This window comes from Neolamprologus brichardi, chromosome 1, assembly GCF_056152115.1.
Source record: "Neolamprologus brichardi isolate AB-2024 chromosome 1, ASM5615211v1, whole genome shotgun sequence".
Taxonomy (NCBI): domain Eukaryota; kingdom Metazoa; phylum Chordata; class Actinopteri; order Cichliformes; family Cichlidae; genus Neolamprologus; species Neolamprologus brichardi.
The window spans coordinates 3137914-3165445 of NC_142104.1; the positions used below are offsets into that span (position 1 = coordinate 3137914).

At 45.3% G+C, this 27532-nt stretch overlaps 1 protein-coding gene across 4 annotated transcripts in view; it reads left to right on the forward strand.

Annotated features, from left to right (window-relative positions):
- Positions 1–27532, forward strand: part of fhod1 (formin homology 2 domain containing 1) — a 55951-nt gene extending 28419 nt beyond the window's left edge. The window contains exons 4-28 of one of the 4 annotated variants that reach the window (XM_087840614.1): positions 2129–2196; positions 4273–4378; positions 5203–5297; positions 5373–5484; positions 5666–5760; positions 5834–5977; positions 6371–6819; positions 8042–8149; positions 9260–9349; positions 10053–10079; positions 10541–10591; positions 13981–14126; positions 14327–14383; positions 14493–14630; positions 14750–14919; positions 15533–16156; positions 17601–17756; positions 17847–18029; positions 18165–18284; positions 20476–20637; positions 20717–20907; positions 20982–21174; positions 21732–21906; positions 23502–23678; positions 25053–27532. In XM_087840614.1, coding sequence (XP_087696740.1) covers positions 2129–2196; positions 4273–4378; positions 5203–5297; positions 5373–5484; positions 5666–5760; positions 5834–5977; positions 6371–6819; positions 8042–8149; positions 9260–9349; positions 10053–10079; positions 10541–10591; positions 13981–14126; positions 14327–14383; positions 14493–14630; positions 14750–14919; positions 15533–16156; positions 17601–17756; positions 17847–18029; positions 18165–18284; positions 20476–20637; positions 20717–20907; positions 20982–21174; positions 21732–21906; positions 23502–23678; positions 25053–25138 — 3923 coding nt within the window. In that variant the 3' untranslated portion in view covers positions 25139–27532. The remainder of the gene's footprint in view (positions 1–2128; positions 2197–4272; positions 4379–5202; positions 5298–5372; positions 5485–5665; positions 5761–5833; positions 5978–6370; positions 6820–8041; positions 8150–9259; positions 9350–10052; positions 10080–10540; positions 10592–13980; positions 14127–14326; positions 14384–14492; positions 14631–14749; positions 14920–15532; positions 16157–17600; positions 17757–17846; positions 18030–18164; positions 18285–20475; positions 20638–20716; positions 20908–20981; positions 21175–21731; positions 21907–23501; positions 23679–25052) is intronic. The other 3 variants (XM_087840631.1, XM_087840688.1, XM_087840655.1) reach the window with 3 other exon arrangements.

Consider the following 27532-nt stretch of genomic DNA (forward strand, 5'->3'; position numbering starts at 1 on the left):
CTCCGTGACTTCCTCCCTCTGCGATAGGCTGCGTGTTTGTATTTATTTCTGTTTCATATCCTTTTTTTTTTCCTTGCTTTGATTTGTGTTCCAGAGTCAGTTTCTCATGAACTCTTATAATCAGTTCTCTGTTTCTCTACTTTCACTCAAACCGTCTCCAGTTTATTTAGCTTCAGCATCAGATTGAGATTATTTCCCAGAGCTCTTGAGGAATAGAGGAGACGTCTCTGAGCACGATGCTGATACGTTTCTACTGTCCCAGACAGTGTTGACCTTTAAGGTCAGTACTCTGAGTGGACACACAAATCGCATTGCAACCAAAGATGTCTGACTGGTATATAAAAGATGCACGCAGCTCTCAGGTGCATGCGAGACCGAAGCACAAACGTCTTAGACGAGCTGTAACAGAAAGCAGAGTTATTGTCAGATAATTGTTCCTAAAACATGGTGTGGAGGTCCGGTGCAGAGGTGTAGCAGTTACAGCGGCACCATCAAAGCAGCCAAGCCCTTAAATTTAAGATTTAACCAAAACGGGTGTTTTAAAAATGTCCTGTTGTGATTAAAGTGGAAACTATGCATTTATTTTGTACCAGGCTATAAATATGCTTTTTAATGCTGAAGTTGGATTTTTTTGGAGTCTGTGGGGATTGACTCATTTTTGGTGCCAGTCTCGAGAGGCCTGAGCCTGAAGGCTCACACGTGGTTACGAGGCCGCCTGCAGGACAGGGGGCAGTGTTTCCACAACCTGCAGTGGTCCAGTCAGACTCTGGAAACCAGTAAGACCTGAACATATTAATTATGGTACTGCTGTAAGAAAAAAGCTGATAAGGCTCCATCTAATGGGAGATTAAAAAAAGTAAAAAAGTAGAAAGGAAGTCCTCTCCCGGCTCCCCAAAACAAGGTCAGAACACAGATTTATGGGGTCATTGGTGTCACCAAAGAGGACACGGGATTGGTTCAGCTTGTTTGTAATTAGGATTATGAAGCGATTTGCATGAAATTTTCTGAGAAGTCTGTCTTGGTTACATTGTAGCTGATTCAGAGCCAGATATTGACTTTGATCTTTAATTTTGTGTTACAGTTTCATAAATTCACAGAAGGTAACGAAAAATTGTGAGACATCAGTTTGATGCTTTTTGACGCCATTTGCATCTGTCGTGGAGGAAAATTTGAGCCTTGGTGGAGCTTTGCATACAGGTGGACGACGGCGTCGCTGACCGACCATGAAGCTGAGCAGAGACTAGTGCAAGCTCACTCCTATAGACTGAGTGCTGTTTACAACTGAAACAGCAGTTACTGGCTAACACGGGCAGAATGTCAAGTTTTACACAGAAATTCCAAAAATTCCAAAGTGGGCTTAAAGGCAGAGCATGCAACTGAAACTGCAGGGGCTCACTCATTCATTCTGGTTGTAAGATGCTTGTGGTTGGTGAACTGAGCAGTGGGAATGGAGTCAGAAAACGCACATTTTAATTGAGCTTTTTAATGAGTGTGGTCTCCTGTGCTGTAGCTTCTTTGCACCACCTGCTGTTTGTTTGATGAACTGCAGGTTTGTTTGTTTTCTGATTGCTCGTGTTTGTGTTGTCGCGGACCTGAGAGTCCTGATCTGACCTGACTCAAATTTCAGAAACCTGCACCACTCCTCCTGGATTAAAGAGATCTGTATGTGCACATCACCTGCACAGGTGTAGTCTGTGTTTAAGAGCAGTAAAGACGCTCAATGTTCATCTAAGTGGAAATCCGTCATTCCTGCTCTGCTCTCTGCAGAGATTCATTGTGTTTAAATGAAAGTAAAAGGAGTGTTTGAGAATTTTGTGCAATTGATGATATTTTGGTTTAGATTCACTTAAACTGTTGTGTCATCAGAAATGAGCCTTTTCTTCTGAACGGCTACATTTCAAACATACCATTGATACTGAGAAAAACAGGAAATGGTTGTTTTTAGCCGCGCCCCCCCACCCTCCATCTCCATCCTCTGTTGAAGGGAAGCTTCGTAGGTTAAGTTAGGTTAAGTACTAAGTGCTGTGCTTAAAACTTGAAGTCAGGCTTGTGGTATTTCCACAGTATTGATGTTTTTATGTCACCACTGGTTATGAAGTGACTTCCTGCATCTGTCCTTGTGTTTCAGAGAAACTTTACAACTCCCAGGGTCCAGAACTCCGGCGGTCCCTCTTCTCTCTCAAACAGCTCTTCCAGGTAACACGCTCACCTGTCGGAACTTTACTTCTCGTTTAAGCACAGCTCCGCTTATACTCAGGTGAAATGGTTTTACTGTGTTTTCTGCACTATAAGGCGCACTTAAAATCCTTTAATTTTTTCAAAAATCGACAGTGCGCTTTATAATCCGATGCACTTTATGTATGAATTCTGGTTGTGCGCTCAAAAATCTGTCAAAAATGTTTTGGTAAGACTTTGGTAAGCTACAAAGCTTCACTGCTTGATAGATTGTCAGAGCACTACGGCTACCGTAGTCAGGAGTCTCCCAGAGTAATCTGGGTCCTAAACTCCGTCCTTTCAGGTCCAAAACACTGCAGCATCACTGAAAGGTAAAACCTGTGCAATTTCTTTTGTCTTTAATAAAATGATCAGCGTTGCTGCTTTACCAGGTGTAACAATTAAGTTTAACATCCAGGCATCCACGAAAACAGAATTTATTAAATTTAATGGAGTTAGAAGTTAGCAGGAAGTTAGCTCGCTAGCTTCCACCTAAACTTGATATAGCATGTTCTGACTGAGAGATTTGTGAAAAAATTCAAACGTACAGCTCTGCTATCACTTCCAACATAAATGAAGACAGAAAACTAAACAGCAGTGATGTTTGTAGGGTTACTGAAGTTTGGCTAGCTGGTATATAATGTTGTGCTACGTGATTGCTAGCGACACAGCTATGTTAGCATAACATAAACACAGTGAAGCTGGAGGATGAACACTAACTTTATTCCACTCTGTAAAAGTTAACTCGAGGGTTCCGATGGTTAGAGACAAATGCAATCACATGGCAGGATGCTGTAAACGACCAAACTTCAGTCAGAACAACTGAGATAATCCATCCACAATACGAGGTTAGTCATTAATATACTGCAACAACATGGGAATAGAGCAGCTGCCAGAGAATTCAGCATTAATGAATCAATGATATGGAAGTAAAAGCAAAAAGAACAAGTTGAGTAAAGTTGACTTATCTGACTGTTTTGTTTCGCTTAATGTGCCTTATAGTCCAAAAAAATACTGTACTTCTTTTCAGCTGAGGTCTTGATTGCAGCCTGGGAGATGCCTGCACCTGTTGTTTGCCCTGTGGCTGTAGTTTTAGTTTCTCTGGATTCTACGTGGATTTTTTTTTCAGTTTTATTCTAATTAACATTAGAAAAAAGAATCTCCTCTAAAAGTGGAAATAATTAATGGCAGCCACCTGACACAGTGTCTTTGGCTAATGATGATGTAAAAACGTCTTAAATGCAAACCAGCTGTTTAAAGCTTCAAACAAAAATTCGAATAACCCTCTCGGATCTGTTTATCCTGCATGATTAAAGGAAATGGGTCACACAGGTCACACTGCTGCTGGTTCCTGTAATATTATCTGGTAATTATGAGACAGTCTTCATATTTCTTCAGTGGCCGTTGGCATGAATGTTGTAACTGCAGCAGGCACAAAGTCAGACTGACAAGAACGCACATGTTAGAAAAACAAGTGAGTGCAGGAGCTGAGTTTGGTGTTCCTGATCAAAGTTCATCAGCGAGCGGCTTCTTACTGCTCGAGGCCACTTCGAGGCATAACAATACACTTCAACACCACGTTCCCACACTTGCCTTCCCCACGCTGCAGCCCTGGCATTTCAAAGGCGAAATATGAGGAAATATTTGATTATTATATGAGTTTGATTGATTATATGAGAAACTGGCTTCACCCTGAGAAGCAGCTGCAGGGACATCCTGTTTCTATATTAATCTGTCGGCAAAGATAATATAAACACAAACAGCACAAAAGTCACACGAGCCATTTCTGAGAAACGACCGACTCTGAAGGTCAGCACATAAACTGTGAAGGGCCTGAAGTTCTTGAGATTAACTGCTGACATATTAATGTGTTGCTTCATGCTTCTGTCAGTGCGAGCTGTTGTTACCTGTGAGGAGCCGCTGCCTTGCAGGCTAACCTCAGGGAACAACTGACTTCAGTATTAAAACAAGCTGCAGCGTGACTGCCTCTGCAGCAGGAGCTCTGTCTCTGTAACAGCGGCTGGAACAGCCTCCTAAACGAGTCTCTTCTGTCTGTAGGATGATAAAGACCTGGTTCCAGAGTTCGTGGCCTCTGACGGGCTGACGTGCTTCATTAAAGTCGGGGCGGAGGCCGACCACAACTACCAGAACTACATCCTGAGAGGTGAGACTCCACCGACTCTCACTGAGGATTAAAGGGAGGCTGTGAAACCTTTGAATGTTTGCGTGTGCGCAGAGATGCTCAGAGGTCATTCACATGGCGAAAAAGCATTTGTAAATCTCAAAAAGGCTCCTCTAACTTGTTTAATTTGTTATGATTCATCGTGCCTGAGCTGCCACACGGCTGAACACAGATCTGTGAGAAGCCTGTCTGAAGCAGTGAACATGCCTGATGTGAAGGTTTGTGTGTTTAACTGTAGGACTGTTTAGTTTTTGGTCTGAGCACTAAACGCAGCTCATAATCCTGCAGGTGATCCACCTGCTCGGGCGTTTAGATCTACAGTGACACGGGAACATTAACACCAGCTTCAGTTTAACAGGAAAATGGATTTAGTTTAATTTAATATCAGAAGGTTATAGTAGACGAAATCGAATATTGGTTCAGTTGATGCAAAGTGTAGATGTGTGTTGTGTTTTTTAATGGTGAGATTTGCTGTAAAGCTTACTGAGGTTACTTTGAATTCCAGCATTTTGGATCAAGAAGCAACAAATGTGTAAATTATTGTGTCAGCTGCAGCACTTTCTGCCCGGCAGGCACAATTTCACCTAAATGACAGGAACACAAACAGTGGCAGCAGTGAAACTTGGCGCTTTCGCTGGGAACGTGCCGACGGCCCGTTCGGTCAGAATGGAAACGGAGCTTCGGCTTCACAAGTCCAGCAAACCCACAGAAAGCTGAGTCAGTGCTGCAGATTATAGGCTCGTGTGCAGCTGCTGGAGCCTTCTGTGGAAACGCCAGCGCTCATCCGTCTGTCTGTGTGTCCTCAGCTCTCAGTCAGATCATGCTGTTTGTGGACGGCATGAACGGAGTGATCGACCACAACGAGACGGTGCAGTGGCTGTACACGCTGACGGCAAGTTCGGTGAGTCCTGGGACCTCAGAGCAGCGGCACAACGCCACCTGCTGGTCAAACGCTCAACACGTTTTTCTGTTTTAGTCTCGCCTGGTGGTGAAAACTGCTCTGAAGCTGCTCATCGTCTTCGTGGAGTACTCGGAGTCCAACAGTCCTCTGCTCATCAGAGCCGTCAACACCGTGGCTGCACAGAGAGGTGCGCACAAAAACGCAGATGTTTTTATGTAAGATCACATGTAACGTGTCTGTAACGTTTACTCTCATTAGCTGCTCCATGTGACCTATCACCTCTTCCTCTGACGGATGCCCTGAATGTGACACGTGTAGCTTCACCAGGTGCTCAGCCAATGATGATCAGGTGTTTGTGTGTCTGACAGGTGTGAAGCCATGGAGTTATATGATGGAGGTCCTGGAGGAGAGGAACGGCGCCGACACGGAGCTGCTCGTGTTTGCCATGACACTCATCAACAAGGTAAGCAACATTTCCAAATGTGAGAAGGTCAGAAGTTCGGAAGTACAAACTCACTCCTCCGTGTGCTTCTCAGACTCTGGCGGCGCTCCCGGACCAGGACTCGTTCTACGATGTGACGGACAAGCTGGAGCTGCTGGGGATGGAGGCCGTCATCCGCAAACACATGAACAACAAGGGGACGGAGTCAGACCTGCGGATGCAGTTCGCCATATACGAGGTGACGACGAAAAACAGGGATTTAAATACATTTACATGTTTGAGGAACACATGCTGCCTCCAAACAGACGTCTTCTTCAGCGCTACAGCTGCTGTAGTTCAACCTTTACAAACATTTACTGTTATCAATAAAAAATCGTGGCTCCATCTCGGCTTTATTTGCATTTTGCACAACATCCCAACATTGAGTGCTGATAGGGCGAGATTTAGGATGTGTGTCAGTGCACAGCGATGCCGCTTCAGTGTGTAACGAGCAGCAATCGCAGGATTTATGGCGCTAATATGAGAAGCATTGAATTTATGAGCCGCACGTCTGTAATCATGTGACTTCTGTTACCCCTTATATGAGGGATCTTAGAGCATGCTCAGTCTGTCTTTGTGTGTGTGTGTGCAGAATACTCTGAAGTACGAAGACGGTGAGGTGGATGACTCCTCCCCCCTCCTACGTAAAGAGAGAAGAAAGTTGGCGACCGGCGAGCAGGACGGATCGAGGGGCCGCCGCCACTTGTCCAGTCAGAGTCTTCCCACGCCCTCACCCTCCACCACCCCAACCACTCCTACCCTCTTCTTGTCGTCTTCTGTCGACTCCTCAGTGTCACCGGCCGCCTCCCCCGCTGCGTCTCCCACAGTCTTCCCCGCTGCGTCTCCCATCGTCTCCCCGGTCATCTCCTCCCCGAGCCCCACGGCAGGTCTCGGCAGCAGGGCCTCGTCCCCGCTGGCCTCCGAGCACAGCAGCTCCTCCTCCAGTCCGTCCGGATCCCGGAGAGAATCTCCGCTGCTGCCCCACGTGTCCCCCAACGGCACCGTGGACACGGAGCAGGGAACAAAAACGCCGCCAAGCCCGTGAGTTCACTCTGCTCGTGACCTTTACGTCCTGATTCTGATCATTAATAATCGATGAGAGCTAGGTAACCTTTAATCTCGAGGAAGCTCGCATAACAATCTGCTGGTTTGTGGGAGGAAACGACCTGAAGTCCTTCCTGCAATCGTGACTCTCCCACAGGTCAAACGCCGTGTCTGCTGTTAATCGGAGGCAGCGGTCAGACTGCGTCTCCCTCGGGTGCTGTGGTCTTCTCCCGCTGCTCAGAGTTTACCAAGTTTAGACCGACAGACGGAGCGAGGAGGGGGGGAGACGGGGGGCGTGTTTTGTTTGGAAGCAGCTTTTCTGTGAGTTCAATCAGCAGGAATGTTTGTCCTCAGCGGGGAAACCTTTCTGCTCGTGTTTCTGCAGAAACGGGCGTTTAAAGGGACGCCGGCAGGTAGTCGTGTTTTAGTCATCGCAGAGCCGGAGGGGAAACTGGTTTCAGTCATTCTGGGTTCACAACCAAGACTTGTTAAAGTTCGTGAAACCTTCATGATCTATATTATAATCTAAACACCAATCAGCCATAACAACAGAAACGCTGAAAACAGCTGACGTGAGGAGCGGCGATCCCGTCACTACAGAGGAATGTTTTGCTGGGAAACGTTGCATCCTGTTCTTCATGTGGTCCTTATTTGAACATGTACCACCGCATGGAGAAACCGCAGGCCTCGAGGGCCGGTGTCCTGCAGGTTTTAGATGTGTCCTTGATCCAACACAGCTGATTTAAATGTCTAAATGACTTCCTCAACTTGTCTTGAAGTTCTCCAGAGGCCTAATCATGTGATGGAGGTGTGCTGACCCAGGGTGAGATCTAAAACCTGCAGGACACCGGCCCTCGAGGCCTGGAGAGCCCCACCCCCGGCCTAAACATTCTAAGTTTTCTTGTTTTATTTAAGTGTTTGATGATTTAAAAACGGGTGTAAATATTTTTAAAGGTGATTATTGTCATGATGGCAGAATAATCAGGAGGATTTTCCAGTTGTGGTGATTTTCAACAAATCACACCACCGTGGACGCCTACTCTCACCTCTGGTTATGTTATTTTTCTTCCTCTTATCTCGGGCTCTTTTTCTGTTTGGGTTTTTTTTCCTCATCTGGGTGTCTTGGTGTCGGTTCTGTCTCTGATTTAACCACCGATTCCCTCCCCTCTCTCTCTCTCTCTCTCTCTCTCGCTGTGCTGTCCTGCATCTTGACCACTAGGAGTCGCTCTTTCCTCAGCCACCACATGTCGTCTCTGGGTCTAAGCAGGAAGTCCAGGTTCTTCTCCAAAACCAGCTCCATCTCTGAGGAGCATCGAGCCGACTGCAGGTCTGTAGCACTGAGACCGACCTCAGACCTGCAACCAGGACTCCTGCCTGTCTGCTGTCGACTAACAAACGCTCTGCAGTCATGCTCGTGCTCCCTGCAGCACTCTGTCCGCTGCCTTCAGTCCCTTTAGTATTCACAATCACTGTCATTATTTATTTTACGTTTTTTTGCACAATCACAGACCAATAACACGCGTTTCTCACTATCATGTATATTTCTCATACAACACAAGCTTAAGGCAACTATTGTGCAAACTGGTGTAGCTGAACTTTTAGCTTTCAGTCTTACTCACCGTGGACTCGGTCACATCCACTCTGCTGTCCACAGCTCTGTGAAAAACCTGCTATAGCAGGAACTCATTAACATCTGGTCACATGTTCCTCACTGACCAGCCAGACGCTGACAGTAAGGCAAGGCAAGTTTATTTATATAGCACAATTCAACACCAAGGTGATTCAAAGTGCTTTACAGAGACATTAGAAACAAAAACAAATAAAACGCAGGATTTAAAATTGATTAAAACAAGAAAACAAACAAACAAAACAGTATATAAAATCAAAACAGATAAAATCAGAACAGTAGATAAAATCTGTAGTTAAATGTAAGCTTTGAAATTTAAGCTTAAAAGTGTGGATTTGGTGCTTTATTCAAATGCAGCTGAGAACAGGTGAGTCTTCAACCTGGATTTAAATTGAGTGTTTCAGCTGATCTGAGGCTTTCTGGGAGTTTGTTCCAGATATAAGGAGCATAAAAGCTGAATGCGGCTTCTCCATGTCTGGTTCTGACTCTGGGAACTGATAAAAGACCGGATCCAGATGACCTGAGGGATCTGGAAGGTTCATACTGGGTCAGGAGGTCACTGATGTATTTTGATCCTAAACCATTCAGAGCTTTATAGACCAGCATCAGAACTTTAAAGTCTATCCTCTGACAGTAGCACTGATTTTCTTGATGGTCGCTGCAGACGTGGAGCAACACACACACACACACACACACACACACACACACACACACACACACACACACACACACACACAGCAGTGGTGGAATGAACTGGCAGAGAGCAATGTTTTTAAAGCAGTCTCACTCTCTTCTGTGTGTGTGTTACAGTCCATCCTCGCCAGATCTCTCTCTGCGCGAGAATTCCCAGTCGAATCCACAGCAGCTCGACAACAAGACGGAGCCCAAAACTAAAGCGAAGTAAGTGAATCAGTTGATCTTTTGGGGGGGGCACTCAGTTTTTTCTGTTTGTTTGTTTAACGGACGGTTAAACCACGTGTATCTGGCATCGCTGTGCAGGGTCATCACTGCAGGAGGGATCAATTTGAGCCTTTTAAATGGTCCAGCGTTGTTCTGGAACTTTGTTGTTTATTTTAATCTGTAACCTTCATTATTTTTCTTTTATAAAAACTTGATTATATTCTGTGTTTAAATTCCTGATGTAATTATTATTTTGAGATGGATTGTGTCAGTTTTCCTGGATAATTTCCTGACGTTGTTTTTATTTCTTTCTAAAACGATACTTCTTTAGGACCGTTTCTTTATCTTATCTATTATTATCTTTATTGCAATCTTTTAAAATCTGACATTTTTATCTTTTTGGATCATTTTAGTTGAACTTCCATGTTTAAGTTGTTGACGTCTCGTTACTTTTTCTTTTAGTTTTTTTTTTTTTGTCAAAGATGATTTTTGGCTCTGATTTTCAGTTTGATAAAAACTGTGACGATGCAGTAAGAAGAGCTGCAGGGCCGCAGCCTTATCGCTCTCGCCGTTATTACTCTTTACTCTCGGCGCACTTCCTCTTTCAGTTATAACATTGTAATGTGTCGTCTGTTTGTCTCTCCTCCAAAATTCCTGCTCCCTTTTTTTTTTTTTTTCCCGTCTCCTTTTATTCCTCTCCCAGCTCTGGGGAGGATGAGGAGCTCTTCTGGTAAGTACACGTCTCCTCCTGCTCCTCCTCATCGTCCTGTGTGTCTGTAGTCGTCAGTCTGGTGTTCAGCTGCATAAAATGAGTCTTTGACTAGTAACACTTTTATCAGGCTGGATTCAGGTGCTTCAGTAAGGGAGGGGAACCTTTAACTCTCAGTGCTGAACGCTTTTCTTTTCAGGCTCTATTTGTTTGGTTTCGGTTTCTGCTTTTTTACGTGATTCTCTGGATTGTCTCATTGTTAGAGGCTGGGCCACATATACAGAGGTCTGACTTTGAAGGGGCTCCTTTAAGGGTTTTTATGCAGCTGAGCACCTGTCAGCAGGTTTCACGTTAAAGTAGCCGGTTACCAGCATGCAACTGCTGCCTGAACAGGATGATGAAAGCCTGCTGGTGCACGTGGTGTGTCTCTCTGTGTGTGTGAGTGTGTGTGTCATGCTCAGATGTGTATTGTGTCTCTACAGCCCAGTTGACTGTAATGTAAAACAGGACAAGCCAGTGCTCAGGAAGTTTGAGTAAGTACTGGTGCAGCCCCACTGCATGCTGGGAGTTGCAGGGATGGTTGTCGGGCTCTGGTGATTGTGTTTGGGTTGTGTGTGTCATCACTGAAATCAACTTTAGGACTCTTTGTAGTTTGGAGTAAAGGTGAGTCAACGGGAAGTGATTAATTCATGTGATTCAAAGCAGGGCTGCCACGATTAGTCGACTAGTCACGATTACGTCGACTATCAGAATCGTCGACGACTGATTTAATAGTCGACGCGTCGTTTGAAGCTTTGTAAGATCCCAAAAGACGCAGGAATAAGTAGTAGGATTTAAGAGTGTAATAACGGACTGAAACAGAAGATGGCAGCACTGCATGTACAAGGATGTCAGCTGCCGTTAAACCCCGAAGAAGAAGAAGAAGCTGTGTCCCAGAATTCATAGCGCAGCCCAGCTCAGTTTCCAACAATGGCGGCAGCTAGTTAGTTTTAATATTACTCTTATTATTCTTTCTGGGTCACAAAATAAACATTTAACATATTTTCAGGCGAGAATGTAGCTGTGTAAACCTCAAATATCTGCTCAGTTTATCAAGACACCACATATTTTCAAAAGCGCTCCGACGTTTTCGGAGACGTCTGTTAGCCACTAGCTCGATAGCTAGCCGGGGGCTAGGCTAACTAGAGCCGTGAGAACTCCCGGCTAATCGTTTTCAAACCCACCGCTGTCTTTCGCTACTCAGGTTAAATATGATATATAAGTCACTTAGATAACTTAAAAATGTTATTGTTTGGCTTTTTTTAGTATTTTATTTGTTCCTGAGTAAATCGGTTTGGCTGAGATTAAAGTTAGTTTTTACACAGCTGAATAAACGTCAAGCAGACAGCTGATCATCAGAAGTGTGAGATGCTGGAGAATATACTCCGGTGTCCTGTTATATTTTAGATAGCAAGGAGTTTATTAAACTTCACCGAAACAATCTGCAAATTTCATTAAAATTTAATAAACTATCATCTTGTCTTTATTTTTAGTTAGCACATACCTTAAACACTTAAAGCTATAAGCTAATGATAGTTATATAAGAGCAGATGCTGCTGGTGCAATAAGCTGTACGTTTTACGTCCAATGGATGATGATCTGATTAGTCGACTAATCGCAAAAATAATCGGTGACTAGTCGACTATCAAAATAACCGTTTGTGGCAGCCCTAATTCAAAGTGACGGTAACTCACCCGTGTGTGTGTGTTGGTTGGACTGCATCACCTCAGTGGGTTGGGTTGTGTGTTGTGACGCTGTCTGAGTGACATTTAAACTCCTTTAATGCAGATTTAAGGCTGCTGCTTTTATGTCATTTTGGGTTTTCAAACGAGGCGACCGGCGTGAAAGAATCGTGCTGATGTCATTCGGTGTAATGACGCCGTGCACGGTCTCATCGTGATCGTTCAGCCAACGATGGCTGCCGTTCTGTCGACTGACCGAAGAGAGAAAGCAGCACTGTAAAAGGAAACGCTCAGAGTAGATGGACATGGATTCCTTCAAAGAAAGCTGAAGCTTGTTTGTAGCAGCGGGATGTAGCATGGAAACATGCGTTGGATGCATTCATGCATTGTCACATGCAGTCTGTGTGCATGTCAGGGTCTTTAGCTGCTGCGGGGTCACATTTTGCAGCAGGACATGCAGCAACGGATCAAAGAAGCTCAAAGTGACGCTGTCTCTAATGTTCTCAGCTCAAGTCTCACACAAATGAGAAGCACTAGCAAATCCTCCAGTATCTCTGTGCTAAATGTAGATGATCTATTTCCCTCCTGTAGTTTTCTCTTGGTCCTGGTCCTGGTCTGGATCTGTTGTCCTCCTGTGGTTCAGACCAGAACAATAGAAACTCATAAAGTGAAGCAAAAATGTAGCTGTGTGATTTTTGGGAGGCAGCTGCAGCCACTAAACACAGACGTGAAGCCCAGATTGTCGATCACAGAGCCGAACCCGGCAGCTCTGCGGTCCCCCAGACCTGGACCCGTTCCATCTCCAAAAGTACCGCTCTCCACTCCACTGTACTGCACTGTACTGGTACAAATAAGCTAACTACATGTGTATTGATATACATGGTATAGCGTACTTTTCAGTACACTTGCAGCTAAAACTTGTGTACTTGTCAATAAAAACAATTTCTCACATAAGTGTTTCATAAGAAACCTCTTAAGACGCCTCCAAATCTCTGCCACTATTAAAGACTTTAAACTAATCAGAAGATGATATGATAATATTTCTGTCTGAATATGTAACTAATGCAAAGTTTCTGCGGAAACGTTACAAAATAGTCTTTATGCTTTCAAAGTGAGAGTCCCAGTGAATTGCTCTACAGGCGTGGATGGGCAGCGATAACCAGGACCCCCGTGTCTCTGTACGAAGTGACCTCAGATAAAAGATGCAAAACAACCACAAAGAGTCAGAAAACACCCCACACGGCCCTGTTTTCAGCAGTAACACAGTCGGTTATGTTTGGAAGGTGGTTTGGACTTTTCAGAAGCGTCTCCTGCTTCTGCTCCACTTTTATTTAAATATGACTTTTCTAAGAGGAGCCCATCGCCGGGTCCAACTTTGGGACCAATCGAGTCTCTCCTACTCACAGCTGTCACAAACAGACACATTATGATTACATGCATCCAAACTGACCCCCTCATGTGACCAAAGAGCTAGTTAATTTCATAAAATTAACTAGAAAATGTTAAATTAGCGCGGACCTCTGAACGCTGAAATGAGAAGAGATTCTTTGGTGGCCAAGAACAACTGAATAATAAAAACACCATATAAAACTTCTGTGTTTGGCTTTGTGTGTGTTTGTTGGCTCCGCGGCTCAGTGCTCTGTCCAAATTCTGACATATTAAAGTCATAAATCTGCACCGGTGGGATGTTTCAGTGCTGCAGAGGGGTGTGTTGCTGGTGGTGGGGCTGACGGCGTCCTCCGGTCCTGAGTTTGGTTTGGTTTTGTCTTTTTGTAACTCTGGGTGGAGTCTAATTGCTGGTGTTTAATCTGCCAGGAGCTGGTTTGGTTTGCAGTTGAGAATAAAAATGAATCTGAGATCAGTTTGACTGCGATGATTCGGCGTTAAAGTAACTTAAGGGGGACCTTTTCCACTTAAATTTGCCTCCCACCCTCCTGATTGGCAAACCTCCATAAGTAGCACCTGAGCTTTTAAATATGTTGACCTATTTATTTGAAACTTTGGCAAAACCTTTGTTGCACTTTTGGACGATCATATTAAACAATCAGAAGAAGACGGGAAATAAGAGAAGAGACTGAAAAGGTCCTCTTTAACTTGACGTGAGAAGTCCAGAGTTTGCCTCCCAGTTCCTCAAAGCAGCCTCGAAGTCTGGGATCAGGTCTAATCCCTTCCCCCCCTCTCCTCTCTCTCTCTTTTCTCAGAGACGCCTTCCTGCGCATCCTGGCTGTCCAACAGTGGAAGCGAAAGACTAAAGACTTGAGCGAGATTAAGTTGCCCTCACTTGCTGTAACGTCAACTTTGGAGGGGACGGCGGACGAGGGCGCAGCCGAAGTGCCGTCACGTCACGGTAAAGCTTCACATTACAGTCACAGAGCTGCACACAGCCTCCTGATGTACCCGTCGTGGTTCTGTTACTGTGTGATGGTGTTAATGCTGCTCCTGTGACTCCAGATTAAGTGAATGTGACCTGACAGCCACTCTTCTGCTTACTGTGTGTGTGTGTGTGTGTGTGTGTGTGTGTGTGTGTGTGTGTGTGTGTGTGTTCAGACTCAACATCAAGCCGTTTGGAAACAAACGGACATTCAGACTCCCAGGATGACCCAGGTGAGAGCCTACAGCTGCCCTCTACAGGCAGAGACAGGAACTGCAGGACACAGCTCCTCCTGAATCCGTCTGTTGGTATAAACTTAAAAACCAGTGTTTTTGTCTGCAGCACCGCTTGTGCAGCGACAGGGCAGCACGTTATCCAACGACACAAAGTTCAAGCTCGACATGCTCTACTCAAAGACGGGACCCATGAGCCCCTCTGCACCTGCAAACACCAATAAAGAAGAGAGGAGCTTCGTGCCTGGTGAGAGAGCCGCTTTTCTGCAGCTCGCTGCACATCCCAGACTTTATTTATTGTCATATATATTAATAAAGTTGCAAAAACGTTCTCCTGTTCTTTTGTGATTTCGTTCCCTTTCCCAGCAGGTGACGATGTGGCTGCTCGCGGTCGTGTGACTGAGCGTCTGTCCAGCTTCAAAGCGCGCTCGGCAGAGCCCTCCACCTCCAAAGAGAGCAGCGCCTCCCGCAGGGCAGAGCTGGAGAGTCTGGAAGGCTCAACGCAGGCGGCACGAGCCCGACTGGCTGAAGAACAGGTCAGAACATGAAGGACGTTATTCTGTCTGCAGATGCTTTTCTTCTTCTTCTCCGCAGGTTTTTAAAAGCAGTGTTTCTCTATCTGCATCTGTCTTTAAAGTGAATCAGGTTTTAGTTGATGCACCGAGTTACTGTACAGGTACGAGCCAAAACATGATGGTCTGGATAAGTCGAGTTTCTTGGGTCTATGAGAACATTCAGGTGAGGAGCTGAACCTCTCCAACAGGAATCTAGAGATTCTCTGACATGTTGTGAGGAGCAGAGTTCCTGTAACGAGTGCTGAGGTCATTTCTGAGACGCGACGTTCATGGCGAGCAGAACAAATCAGCTTTGTTTGCTTTTCATGAAATTTCTTCTACAAATCATGACATGCAACAATAACCGAGAGCATGCTGCTGCAGCTCCTGTTTTATTAAAGTGGTGCTGCTTTCTTGTTGTAGCCCCTCCCACACCTGCCTGCGTCAGCGGCTCCAGTTTGAGGCCCGCTGGCTTCACGTTGGTGCTAAAGAGCAGGTGGAGTTGCGGGGCCGCATCATGTTTTGGCTCACGTGTGCGTGAAACAGTTTGAAGGTTGAACGTAAAGCTGATGAATGTGTCTCCATCCACCATCAGAAGCGTTCCATCCGGCAGCAGAGCAGCATCGACGCCGAGGCGCACATCGGCAGTCTGGACACCACCCAGATGACCCCGCTTGGCCCCGGCAGCTCCACCGACGCCTGGGACCAGCTGCAACCGAGCGCCGCCGCCCTACGCATCAAGGACCTGGACTTTTCTGACCTGCTGGACGAGGAGGACATCGACGTCCTGGACATAGACACCTTGGACTGCTCCACTTCATCCTTCACCCTCTCTGGAATCCCTCCCCCTCCTCCTCCCCCTCCTGGCATGCCGGGGGCTCCTCCCCCTCCTCCTCCACCGGGAGGTTTTGCACCCCCTCCTCCTCCACCTCCTCCACCGGGAGGCCTCGCACCCCCTCCTCCTCCACCTCCACCAGGTGTCCCCCCTCCTCCTCCACCTCCACCAGGCGTCCCCCCTCCTCCTCCTCTTCTTGGTGCCTCTCAGAAGAAGAAGAAGACGGTGAAGCTGTTCTGGAAGGAGCTGAAGCAGGCAGACGGACCGAAGAAGTGTCGCTTCGGTCGGGGGACGGTGTGGGCGTCTCTGGATAAGGTGGCGGTGGACACCGCCAGCCTCGAGCATCTGTTTGAGTCCAAAGGCAAGGAGCTCGCTGTAACCAAGGTGGGTGGATGATAGAGTCTCTTAAAAAAACTTAAAACGCTGCCTGAGACCCACAGAGAGCAAAATGAGATGCACTCAAGAGGCTGACAAAAAGGCAGGCTGCAGAAAGAGTATCTAATGTCAAACACACTGCCACAGTTTGACCACCAGGGGGCTCCAGCGGGCTGTAGAATCCCTTCACTTTTACACTTAATGTTTCAACTCAAACCACAAATTAAACAAGCAGTGAATACTAATCAGAAAATGAACATGATCAGCAGAGATGGGCGGCGCGTTACTGTAATCCGATTACTTTTTCAAGTAACGAGTAAAGTAAGGGATTACTATTGCAAAAACGGTAATTAGATTACCGTTACTTTCCCGTAGGAACGCTGCGTTACTGCGTTACTAAAACCGTGATTTTTTTTTGCGAGAATGTCTCATGACAGTGACGTAAGCGAGTGCGACGTTCGTGACAACAGCTGTGTGCAGATCAACAATGGATCATATATCGAGTGCAGAGAGAGTATGAGCGTGCAGCGTTTAAAGCGTGGAAGTACTGACCTTACTTTGAGTTTGATTCCATAAAAAGTGACAAAAACATTAGTGTCCGTTGTGCGTGGGAAGAAAACTTCTTTTTACAGCGAAAAAACCCCTAAACTTCCAAACAAGCACCGAGTAGCTACGACGTAATGGGAAACTCACAGAGAAACTCGCGGATTCTTCCACTGACCGCTGCACACCTGCACCAGGGTAACCCTCCGCCTACCCCACTCCTGCTTTACAGGTGAAAATAGAGCAACAGGACCGCTAGTCTGTGACTTTATTTATTTTCTGCTGTGTTTTACTTGCATCTATTTGAAAGACTGAGTGTAAACACACAAAATATTTTATGTGCTGGAATGTGCAGAAAATAGGTTTAAATGTTAAACTAATTTCTTCCAGTCAGAGAATGTTGCATATAATTAAATGTTTGCTTGATGCATAAAGTTAAAAGATTAAAACTAATAAAACAAGTTTTAAAAAGAGACTTTTCCATTTGATTACATTTTGTATGATGATTATGCAGAAAAAGTAGAATTGGGCTGAAAGATCTATCACTTTATCACCTATTCAGGTTGTAAATCTTGTTTTTAAAAGTAACTAAGTAATTAATTACTTTTGAAAATAAGTAATCAGTAAAGTAACAGGATTACTTTTTTGGCGAAGTAATCAGTAATTAGTTACTGATTACTTTTTTCAAGTAACTTGACCAACACTGGTGATCAGTGTATTTAGTTTAACCAACTATCAGTTTACCATTAAAAGTGATGATTGAAGTGTTACTGTGTAACTTTATGACATCACAGGAAGCGCTGACACTGCTAGTCATGCGCGAGCGGCTCTCTTCCAAAGCTGGAGGAGGAATTCTTGAGCAGGAAAACTGTCGCGCTCGTCGCGTTTCTAACATGTCGCTTGTGTGCAGAAAGGACCGGAGACCAAGAAGACTGAGATTCTGGTTCTGGACTCAAAGAGGAGTAACGCCATCAACATCGGTATGACCGTCCTGCCAGCGATCCACGTCATCAAGTCGGCCATTCTCAGCTTTGACGAGTTCGCCATTAGCAAAGAGGGCATCGAGGTAGGGGTGACTTCCTGCGTGCGGACGGATCACAGTCTGCTGGTTCATCTTCAACTTTAACGCTATGGGCTCTCTCTCTGTCCTGAGCAGAAGATCCTGACCATGACTCCCACAGAGGAGGAGAAGCAGAAGATCCAGGAGGCTCAGCTCGCCAATCCCGACCTCCCTCTGGGCACAGCAGAGCAGTTCCTGCTCACCCTGGCCTCCATCAACGGCCTGACCCCCCGCCTTCAGCTCTGGGCCTTCAAACTGAACTACGAGGCTCTGGAGAAGGTAAACGAGCTGATTGCAGATCATTAGATTTACACCTGAAAGTCAGAGTTCAGTTCAGCAAGATTACAGAAAAACTGGATCTGATTATAGTTAGGCTGTTATACTGAAATGCTGAGACTGTGTCGCCCCCTGCAGGAGATAGCCGAACCGCTGTTTGACCTGAAGCTCGGCATGGAGCAGCTCGCCTCCAATCAGACCTTCAGAAGAATCCTGGCGACGCTGCTCGCCATCGGAAACTTCCTCAACAGCTCCAACGTGAGGAGGGACCCAACCCCACACACACACATTCTAGTTTGATATCATAGTGAGGACATAAAGCTGTCTAAATAGACACACACACACAGAGCATGACAAGAGGTGTAGAAACTCTCAACTCTCTCAGCAGGAAATGTGAATCCCTCCATGGTTAGAAAAACTCACGTGCGGTTTGTACACGTCATTAAAATAAACACACTTGCATATGAGTGTTTTTACTGCTGCAGCAGGCAGTGATAACATATTCCAGACGTATCCAAATAAACTGAACAGCTGCTGCACCGAGTAGTTTGGTTGTCAGGTTAAAAACACTTTCCCCTGGTGGTTCAGCGACATGTGACAGCACTCTGACTGCAGCCAGTCAGCAGCAGGGAGGTCGGCGGTGCTTTAATCTGAGCTGACAGCAGCTGCTACACAACACGAGAGCCACAGCCTCACCTTTCCTTCACTGCACCCTGCTGTTCAGACAGGCTGTATGCACGGTTACTCACAGGAAGATGGAAGCAGCTGTTTATTCCCCGACTTCTTTATAAAAACTGAATACATCAGTGTTTAGGAAGAGTTTTATGATCTGTGACAGTAAATGAACCAGGGCTTAAAATATTGAATGGCTGATTAAAAAGGATGTAGCAGCAGGTCTGCTAACAGCTGCTGTCCTCCTCACTTTATCACATCAAAGAAAACTGAACATAAACCACAGCAGGGCTGTTCCAGAGGCTGCATCGTGTTTGCTGCCCTAACAGAAAGGGATCGAAGGCGCTGTTAGGATGTCGTCGCCATCTTCCTCGTCATCATCACTGCACAGTTTAAACTGTAAAGGTTACAGACTAGCAAACCAAGCTAGAATAAATACACAGCAGCAGCATTTTACATTTCTAAAGGGAAAGTTCAGACTTTGCAGTATCAAGAGGGAGGTTTGTGCTCTCAAACGGGCTTTCGGCTGAAGCTTTTGTTTGTGTTTATGTATTTGCACGTTGTCTGTGAAGGTTCTCAGTCATCCAGGTCATCGTAGTCAAAGGAGCTTGCAAAGAAAAGCGTCTGGACTTCTTTAAGTTACTTGAAGACGTTTCACCTTCATCCGAGAAGCTTCTTCAGTTCTAAGGGTGTGAAACTGGGTGTGGGTCCCAATCAGCCAGAGATTGGGACCCAAACCCAGTTTCACACCTTGACTCAGGCGATTAGAGGATCATCAGGGGGTCCTTTTGTCCCTCTGTGGGGGGGGGATACTCCCACTGGGTTTAAATCTGGGACTCTCCACCATTTGACCTTAGAACTGAAGAAGCTTCTCAGATGAGAGGTGAAACGTCTTCAAGCAACTTAAAGAAGTCCAGACGCTTTTCTTTGCAAGCTCCTTTGACGTATTTGCACGTTATTAAAAGTGAAATAAAATCAGGTTGAAAGAGCCTGATTTAAGCTTTATTTCCACGTGCTGGCGCTCTGAATCAGGCCTTTAAAAAGCCTGCACATCTGTCTACATCTGTATTTATTCAAATCCTCTGATGTGCTAATTTCTCATTGATAAATCAGTTGAGTCAGAAAAACAGATCCCAGCTGTTTGACCTCGCTGAAGTCACAAAGAACAGCTAAAGAGCGCCGTAGGGTTGTTTTGTTGGACACTACACCACGTCCAAGCTATTTCTGTGGGAATGTTGTAATATAATATCCCACAATGCAATGCAGTAGTGACCTGTGTCACAACAGACACTGCTGGATGGTGATGATCTATTAAAGTATCTTTACTTTACTTGGTGTAGTGTACTTTTCACATGTGCTAATCATTACTTGGATCATGTCATGGGTGGGGTTTGGTTACCATGGTTGCGTATCTTCAAGCGGTAGTTCGTCTGGGATCTTAGATCTGGCCAATGAGACGCCTCTGTGATGGGTAAGAATCTCAAACACGTGCACGGTGCTTTGTTTACATGCAAAAGTTATCTCTGAGAGCGAGGGCCAGTTTGTTATTCCTCAAAACAAAGAGTCAAGATTAGAGATTTCTGGCGGAGATCAAACATCGTGTGTGTGTGTGTGTGTGTGTGTGTGTGTGTGTGTGTGTGTGTGTGCGTGTGTGTGTGTGTGTGCGTGTGCGTGTGCGTGTGCGTGTGCGTGTGCGTGTGCGTGTGTGTGTGTGTGTGTGCGTGCGTGCGTGTGTGTGTGTGTGTGTGTGTGTGTGTGTGTGCGTGTGTGCGCGCAGGCTAAAGGCTTTGAGCTGAGTTACCTGGAGAAAGTGGTGGAGGTGAAGGACACGGTTCACCGTCAGTCTCTGCTTCATCACACCTGTAACCTGGTGGTGGAAAATTACCCAGAATCCTCTGACGTCTACTCTGAGATCCCCGCCATCACCCGCTCGGCCAAAGTACAGTTCAGTCCTTCTCACCTTCACGCCGCCCTGATGTAAAATCACCTGGCGCTGACTAGTTTCCTTTTTTCTCCAGGTGGACTTTGAGCTGCTGTCGGAGAACCTGGTCCAGCTCGAGAGACGCTGCAAAACATCATGGAACAACCTGAAGGTGGTGGCCAAACATGAAACCAAAGCGGCGCTGAAGAACAAACTAACGGACTTCCTGAAGGACTGCACGCAGAGGATCATCATCCTGAAGGTCGTCCACAGGAGAGTCATCAACAGGTGACGCATCAGCACGCGCGCACGCACACACACTGTCCTCGGCACGATGATGCACTGACCTCCTCCTCCTCCAGGTTCCACTCCTTCCTGCTGTTCCTGGGTCAGCCGTCGTCTTCGGTCAGAGACGTCAAGGTGACGAATTTCTGTCGGATCATCAGCGAGTTCGCTCTGGAATATCGAACCACCAGAGAGCGAGTGCTCACCATCAAACGGAAACGCGCAGCTCACCGAGAGCGCACCAAGACCCGAGGAAAGATGATCACCGAGGTAAGACTCTCCCCTGCTTGTCAGAGGGGTCAGAGGTCAGCGGCAACAGAACCACAAAATCTGAGTTACTTGATTTAAACCAGTGGCAATCAGTTAACACCGTTATCTACATAGAATATCAAATATTTGTATTAATTAGAGAACGGCACCACCACTGCAAACGCACCTCTCAATCAGAGCCGCCACGCCTCCATCTTCAGGCTTTAGTTAAATTCAAATGGACGAGGTATAAATCAGTTTACTGCCTGTGTGATTATTGCAAAGGAGGAAATCATCTTTACACACCAAAAAATTTTTTTGTAGCAGGCTGTAAATGTGTTTAACTCTGCTGTAAAGTTGGACATTTTAACATGGAAGTCTATGGGGAGTGACTCACTTTTGGAGTATGCCTCCAGTGGCCACTCGAGGAACTGCAGTTTGTGACGCTTCTTCGATCCTTAGAGGATGCCCCCAGAATTCACTGTTGAACAGAGAGGAATAAAAGAAAATAGAGATTAAATCACTGTTTACAGATATTATATTCTAAAGTGGGCTTATCCTCTTTCTCCCGTCCTCAGACGGAGAAGTTTTCAGGGGCGGTGTCACATCCGGACAGCCCGTCCCCCGTTTCTATGGCAGCGGAGGCAGACCAAGATCAGGAGGAGCATGAGAACATGAAGAACCTGCTGATCAGTCGCAGCAGCACCCTGAACTGTGATCAGAGAGGCCTGAGGCGCTCCCGAGCCATCCGCAGTAAGACCAGCAGCTTTCTTCACCTCCACACGACTCCCACAATAACTGACTGTCGGCGCCACGTTTACCGCCAGCATCAGTTTACGTTTAAGGCCGTCAGGCTCGTGCTGCTTTTGCTAGAAATGAGCGTTCAACCAGTAAAATCAGACATTGAGATCCGGTCTGCAGCACGACATTCGCCACATTTTGATGTCATCGGAGTGAGGACCAGAGATGGGCGTTACTGTAATCCGATTACTTTTTCAAGTAACGAGTAAAGTAAGGGATTACTATTGCAAAAATGGTAATTAGATTACCGTTACTTCCCGTAGGAACGCTGCGTTACTGCGTTACTAAAACCGTGATTTTTTTGCGAGAATGTCTCATGACAGTGACGTAAGCGAGTGCGACGTTCGTGACAACAGCTGTGTGCAGATCAACAATGGATCATATATCGAGTGCAGAGAGAGTATGAGCGTGCAGCGTTTAAAGCGTGGAAGTACTGACCTTACTTTGAGTTTGATTCCATAAAAAGTGACAAAAACATTAGTGTCCGTTGTGCGTGGGAAGAAAACTTCTTTTTACAGCGAAAAAAACCCCTAAACTTCCAAACAAGCACCGAGTAGCTACGACGTAATGGGAAACTCACAGAGAAACTCGCGGATTCTTCCACTGACCGCTGCACACCTGCACCAGGGTAAACCTCCGCCTACCCCACTCCTGCTTTACAGGTGAAAATAGAGCAACAGGACCGCTAGTCTTTGACTTTATTTATTTTCTGCTGTGTTTTACTTGCATCTATTTGAAAGACTGAGTGTAAACACACAAACAAATTTTTGCTTGATGCATAAAGTTAAAAGATTAAAACTAATAAAACAAGTTTTAAAAAGAGACTTTTTCATTTGATTACATTTTGTATGATGGATTATGTAGAAAAAGTAGAATTGGGCTGAAAGATCTATCACTTTATCACCTATTCAGGTTGTAAATCGTGTTTTTAAGTAACTAATTACTTTTGAAAATAAGTAATCAGTAAAGTAATGGGATTACTTTTGGGGGAAGTAATCAGTAATTAGTTACTGATTACTTTTTTCAAGTAACTTGACCAACACTGGTGAGGACGCAGAAAAATGTGACGGCGTCGTGATTCAAACTCAGACTAAATCAGCTTTTTCTTTTTTTTATTGGAAAGCATGAAAACTTGAATATTTTCACCTCTGCTCGAGCTGCAGCGAAAAAAGTGAAATCATTTTCTTTTGCTTAAATCTGAGTAGAGCCGTCGGCGGCCGGCGCCGCTCCACCGGACGCTGTAGAAACTCATTCAGAGTTACTCTGGTTGGTTAAAATGAAAAAAAGAAACTGCAGTGTTTTCTTTTCCGAACATTTCCATCAACATAATGACTCCAGTTTCGGCCCACTCTGAATTAATTTAGTTTTTAAACCAATCACAGTTAAATATTCGGTCGTCTAGTGAGTCTGGCAGACGCTGCGTCACACTGAAATTAACCCGAAAGTTAGAAAATTGGGATAAATGCTCTTCCTAAACACCCAGGCGTCCTCGCCCTGCTCCTTATCGCGTTCCTGCTCGTGGCTAATGTTCCGGTTCTGGTCCTCAGGTCTCGGCAGGGTGGAGCCGACCAAGATGTCTTTAGCCAAAGACGACGAGACGAGCTCCCAGGACGACGCCACAGATGAGATCATGGACAGACTCGTCAAGTCTGTTACCCAGAATCCCTCCGGCAGGTCGTCCAGCCCCAAGAACCGCAAGCGGTCCCGACTGAATAGGAAGTCACGTGAGTATGAATTTACTTAATATTGATTCGCTGTGACGTCATCAGATGGTGAGTGCGAGGACTTGCCTAATTTTTTGTGACCTTGCAGACTTGTGGGCGGAGCGTTTAGGCTGTGTTGGCTTTGCTGAGCCTTCGGGTCTCCAGCCGTCCCTAACAGAGTAGTCGAGGCTTTACGTGACTTCAACTCCCAGGGTGCATTTCTGCAAAAGCAGTCTATTAGCTTAAAATCAGCATTTTTGTTTAAATAAGTCTCATGTAGTTCATCATCTGTCTGAACTGAGCGCCTGTCTCTTTAAGCTCCGCCCTTCATTCGTGCTTTCTTCTAACTGGCTAACTTTCAGAAGCCTGCTGAGGGGCACCCGGAAGAAAAAACAGATTTCTTTTTTTAAATCTTTCACGTTTATTATTTAATTTTAGTGAATTTTATGATTCTGGTCAAACAGCTGAAGGTTTCACTCATATTTAAATGTTTGCTTTTGAGAATTCTTCAAAGCTTCTTTTCGTTTTACTTTAGTCACTTTTTTAGGGACCCGTCCTGCTGAAGGTCGAGTCCTCTGAGCTTCAGTCTGGTTCAGACTGCGTGGAGACACAACAGCAGCTGTGTGTCCAAAACAAGCTGATATCTGTGCAGCTTCATATCACTGTTTGCACTTCCTCAGTAAATCTGTCCACAGCAGCAGATAATCATCATCATCATCATCCTACTGCTGAGCGCAGGACACGATGAACTGCTGCTCGCAGGCTGCAGACTCGTTTCTAAGTAACTTGGCGGCAGTGCGATAAACTGAAATCTTTGATTGGAACATTTTTGGAGTGTTTGACCTTCACGAGGTGTTTTAAAGCAAAAGACGCACAAATCTGCAGCTTCTGGCTTCTCAGATTCGAAGAGATGATGATGATGATGATTATTTACATTTACATGACTAAGACTGACACTGTGCAAGAAACTAGTGCAGATTACATGAGTAATTAGTACATTTACACTATAAATCTGAGAAAAAGGCTGAAAGATGGTATAATAGAGAAATATGTGTGAAATGGCACAGAAAGACGTGTTAGGAACGAGTTCCTCAAGCGTTCTCTTCTAGGAGCAGCTAAATGGCTTTTAGGTTTTTTATCTTCTTCCAAGTAAAATAGTTGTTATCAGGCAGAAGCTGGGAGTCGCTGGTCCACCCGTGCCTCCTCTTTGGTCTGTTCTAAGACGCTAAAGCCCCAAAGACACAAAGAAATGAGTTTGAGGCAGGAGACGTTTTTAACTTTTTATTTTTGGGCTGAAGATTTTCTGAAGAGTTTTGTGAAAAGAATCAAAATCCATGAAGAAGAAAATTGAGCCCCAGCTTCCTGTAATGCTGACGTTGTTTCTGTGTGTTTCAGTGAGGAGGACTCTGAAGAGCGGCCTCAGTGTGGACGTGGTTCAGGCTCTGGGACTCAACAACAAGACGGCGGGAGACAGAGTCTGAGCTGCGACTGCAGCCGATCGATAAATCGGCGAACTATTGATTACAGAGACTGAGCCAGAGCAGCTGAGCGGCTCCAGCAGACGTCGGGAGACGTGCGCTCTGCATTTGGAGACTCTTCCACCGGCACATCTGCCGCAGATGTTCAGACACTTTGATGTAGAAATAGTTGTGAGAAGAATTTTTCTGGTTTCCTGCAGCTTTGAAACATTTAGATGCTCACGAGGAAATCTGGACGCAGAGCTGCGGTCTTACTGAGAAATGAGTTTAAGGTGGCTTCGTTGTCAGGTGTCCGTCCAGAACTGAAAGTGTGAGTCGGATAAATGAAACGCGAGCAGAAGCACAGCTCGAACTGCTCCCATGTTTGTTTTTGGAGTTTTAACTTGAATCACTGCTGACTCTGAAGTGTCTCTTCCTGTCTGACTCTCGGCTCGAGCTCATCGAGATCTCAAAACAGAGCTTCTGGGTTTCGAACACGTGGCACGCTCAGGCACGCCACCCCGGCTGTTTTAGAAGGCCGGCGGTTTGTTATGAAAGTTGTTTCTGGGTTTTTTGGTGATTAGTTTAAATTTAAACTTTTGGTATTTTGTTACATTTTCACTGACTTTAAGATAACTTTGGGAAGTTCCCCCAGTTTATAGAGTCTGTGTGTTTGCTTTAAATTTAAGTGTAAAAAGTATATAATAAGGGAGCCACAACAGTGTGTAGTTTCTGAGCACGTCTGCAAAGGTGGATGCAGATTTGATGCCAGTGAGAACAGTGAGACGACGCGCTTGAGTCTGAACATGACATCATGAGTGAAACTGGCAGGGGAGCAGTCTGAGTTTGTTTTACTGGCCACGTCCAAACGCCCGTCCTCAAAAATGAAATCGAGGGAAATAAGTCGTCCGGCACATAAAACATTTTTAATTGGTGGGCTTTACCGCTGCTGTCAGGTGATCCAGGCTCCAGTTCTCTGCACGTCCAGTTTTAATGCTAAGCTTTATTTTTACTGTGCTGTCGTATTTCACAGGATGGACTCTTCTGTTAAAGGTTCGTCACTGGATGGCCTCAAATTCTTTATTTCACAGCCAAAAACTGTCAGCGAAGGATCAGGAAGAGTCTGAGAGTTCAGCAGAAACGGCTGCGAGTTTCCTCCCTCAGAGGGTAAACTTTAAAATTCAATAGAAACGACAGGCTGGTGAATATATTTAACTTATTGAAGTGTGTGAAATATCCTCACGTTTAGCTCGTTAACTGGCCTGTTTTAGCTTTAAACCCGGAGACTGTGAGACTTTAGAAAATATCATAATAAAATTACAATTTGAAACCTGTTTTCCTAAGTAAATGAAAGTGCGTTTGATGGATTTGGAGGCAAATGTGCTTCATAGAAAGCTCAGCTGACATAATTATCAAACAGCAGGGTCCGTTTAGTGGCTGTTCTGAGGATTATCAGAGGAATACGTTGCAAATAAAAGGTCATCCTGAAGCTGAATTGCACTCCGACCTGCACAGAGTTGAAGAGTTTGGAGAGTTTGCTGTTGCAGCGTCACAAACAGCACAAAGGTGGTCTGTTTAAAAACTTGACAGTTGTGTAGTTTTATTTAAATTCAAGGTGAACGTGGGCTCATCAGGTCAAAACACACAGCACGGACTAGAGGGCGTGGTCACACAGACTCGGGCCCTCATGGAGGCGTGGTCTTCAAACCGATTAATGCTCAGTTTGGAACATTTTAATCACACATGTTAAAAAAAAACTTGGAATAAAACCTAAAATCACTTACGTGGTACAAACATCTGTGTGTGAGTGAGAGAGAGAGAGGGAGTGATTACAGGACTAACAGTGTGCGTTGGGTCTTGGTGTTTTTGGCACTCTGAGGTGTTTTTGTGGTTGTTTCTTTCTGCGGCTGACTTCAGGTTTGTGTGAAAAGCTTCTTCACATATTTTTTTTTTTCCTTCACAAACTGATGACGACTTTGTTTTAACTTAAAGAGCGAGACGAACATTTTATAAAAATATTAAATGGATGGTTGAATGTGTCGCTGGTATAATTAATAAAGATTTTTAAGAAGAGAGACGTGTTTGCAGTCTGTTCATTCACTCCACACAACACATTCCTCGTGCCTCGTGTTATATTCTTCCACTGGACGTCCACCCACTACACCTGCAGTGGCTCCACACCCTTCATTTCCCACAGATTAAAGCAACACCTTCTTTTTCCACTCTGCATGCTAAACAGCTGCTCTCTAACACTTACAGCAGCCTCTGTGGGTTTTCAGCACGCTGCAATGATGCATTCAACAATGCAGCAATATGAAGCTGCAAACCAAAGACTGTAGATAGAAGATGGACAGCCAAAGCTTGTGTGTTAAAGAGAAACTGAGGTTACAAAAAGAAGCCTGAGGGGAAACAGATTCT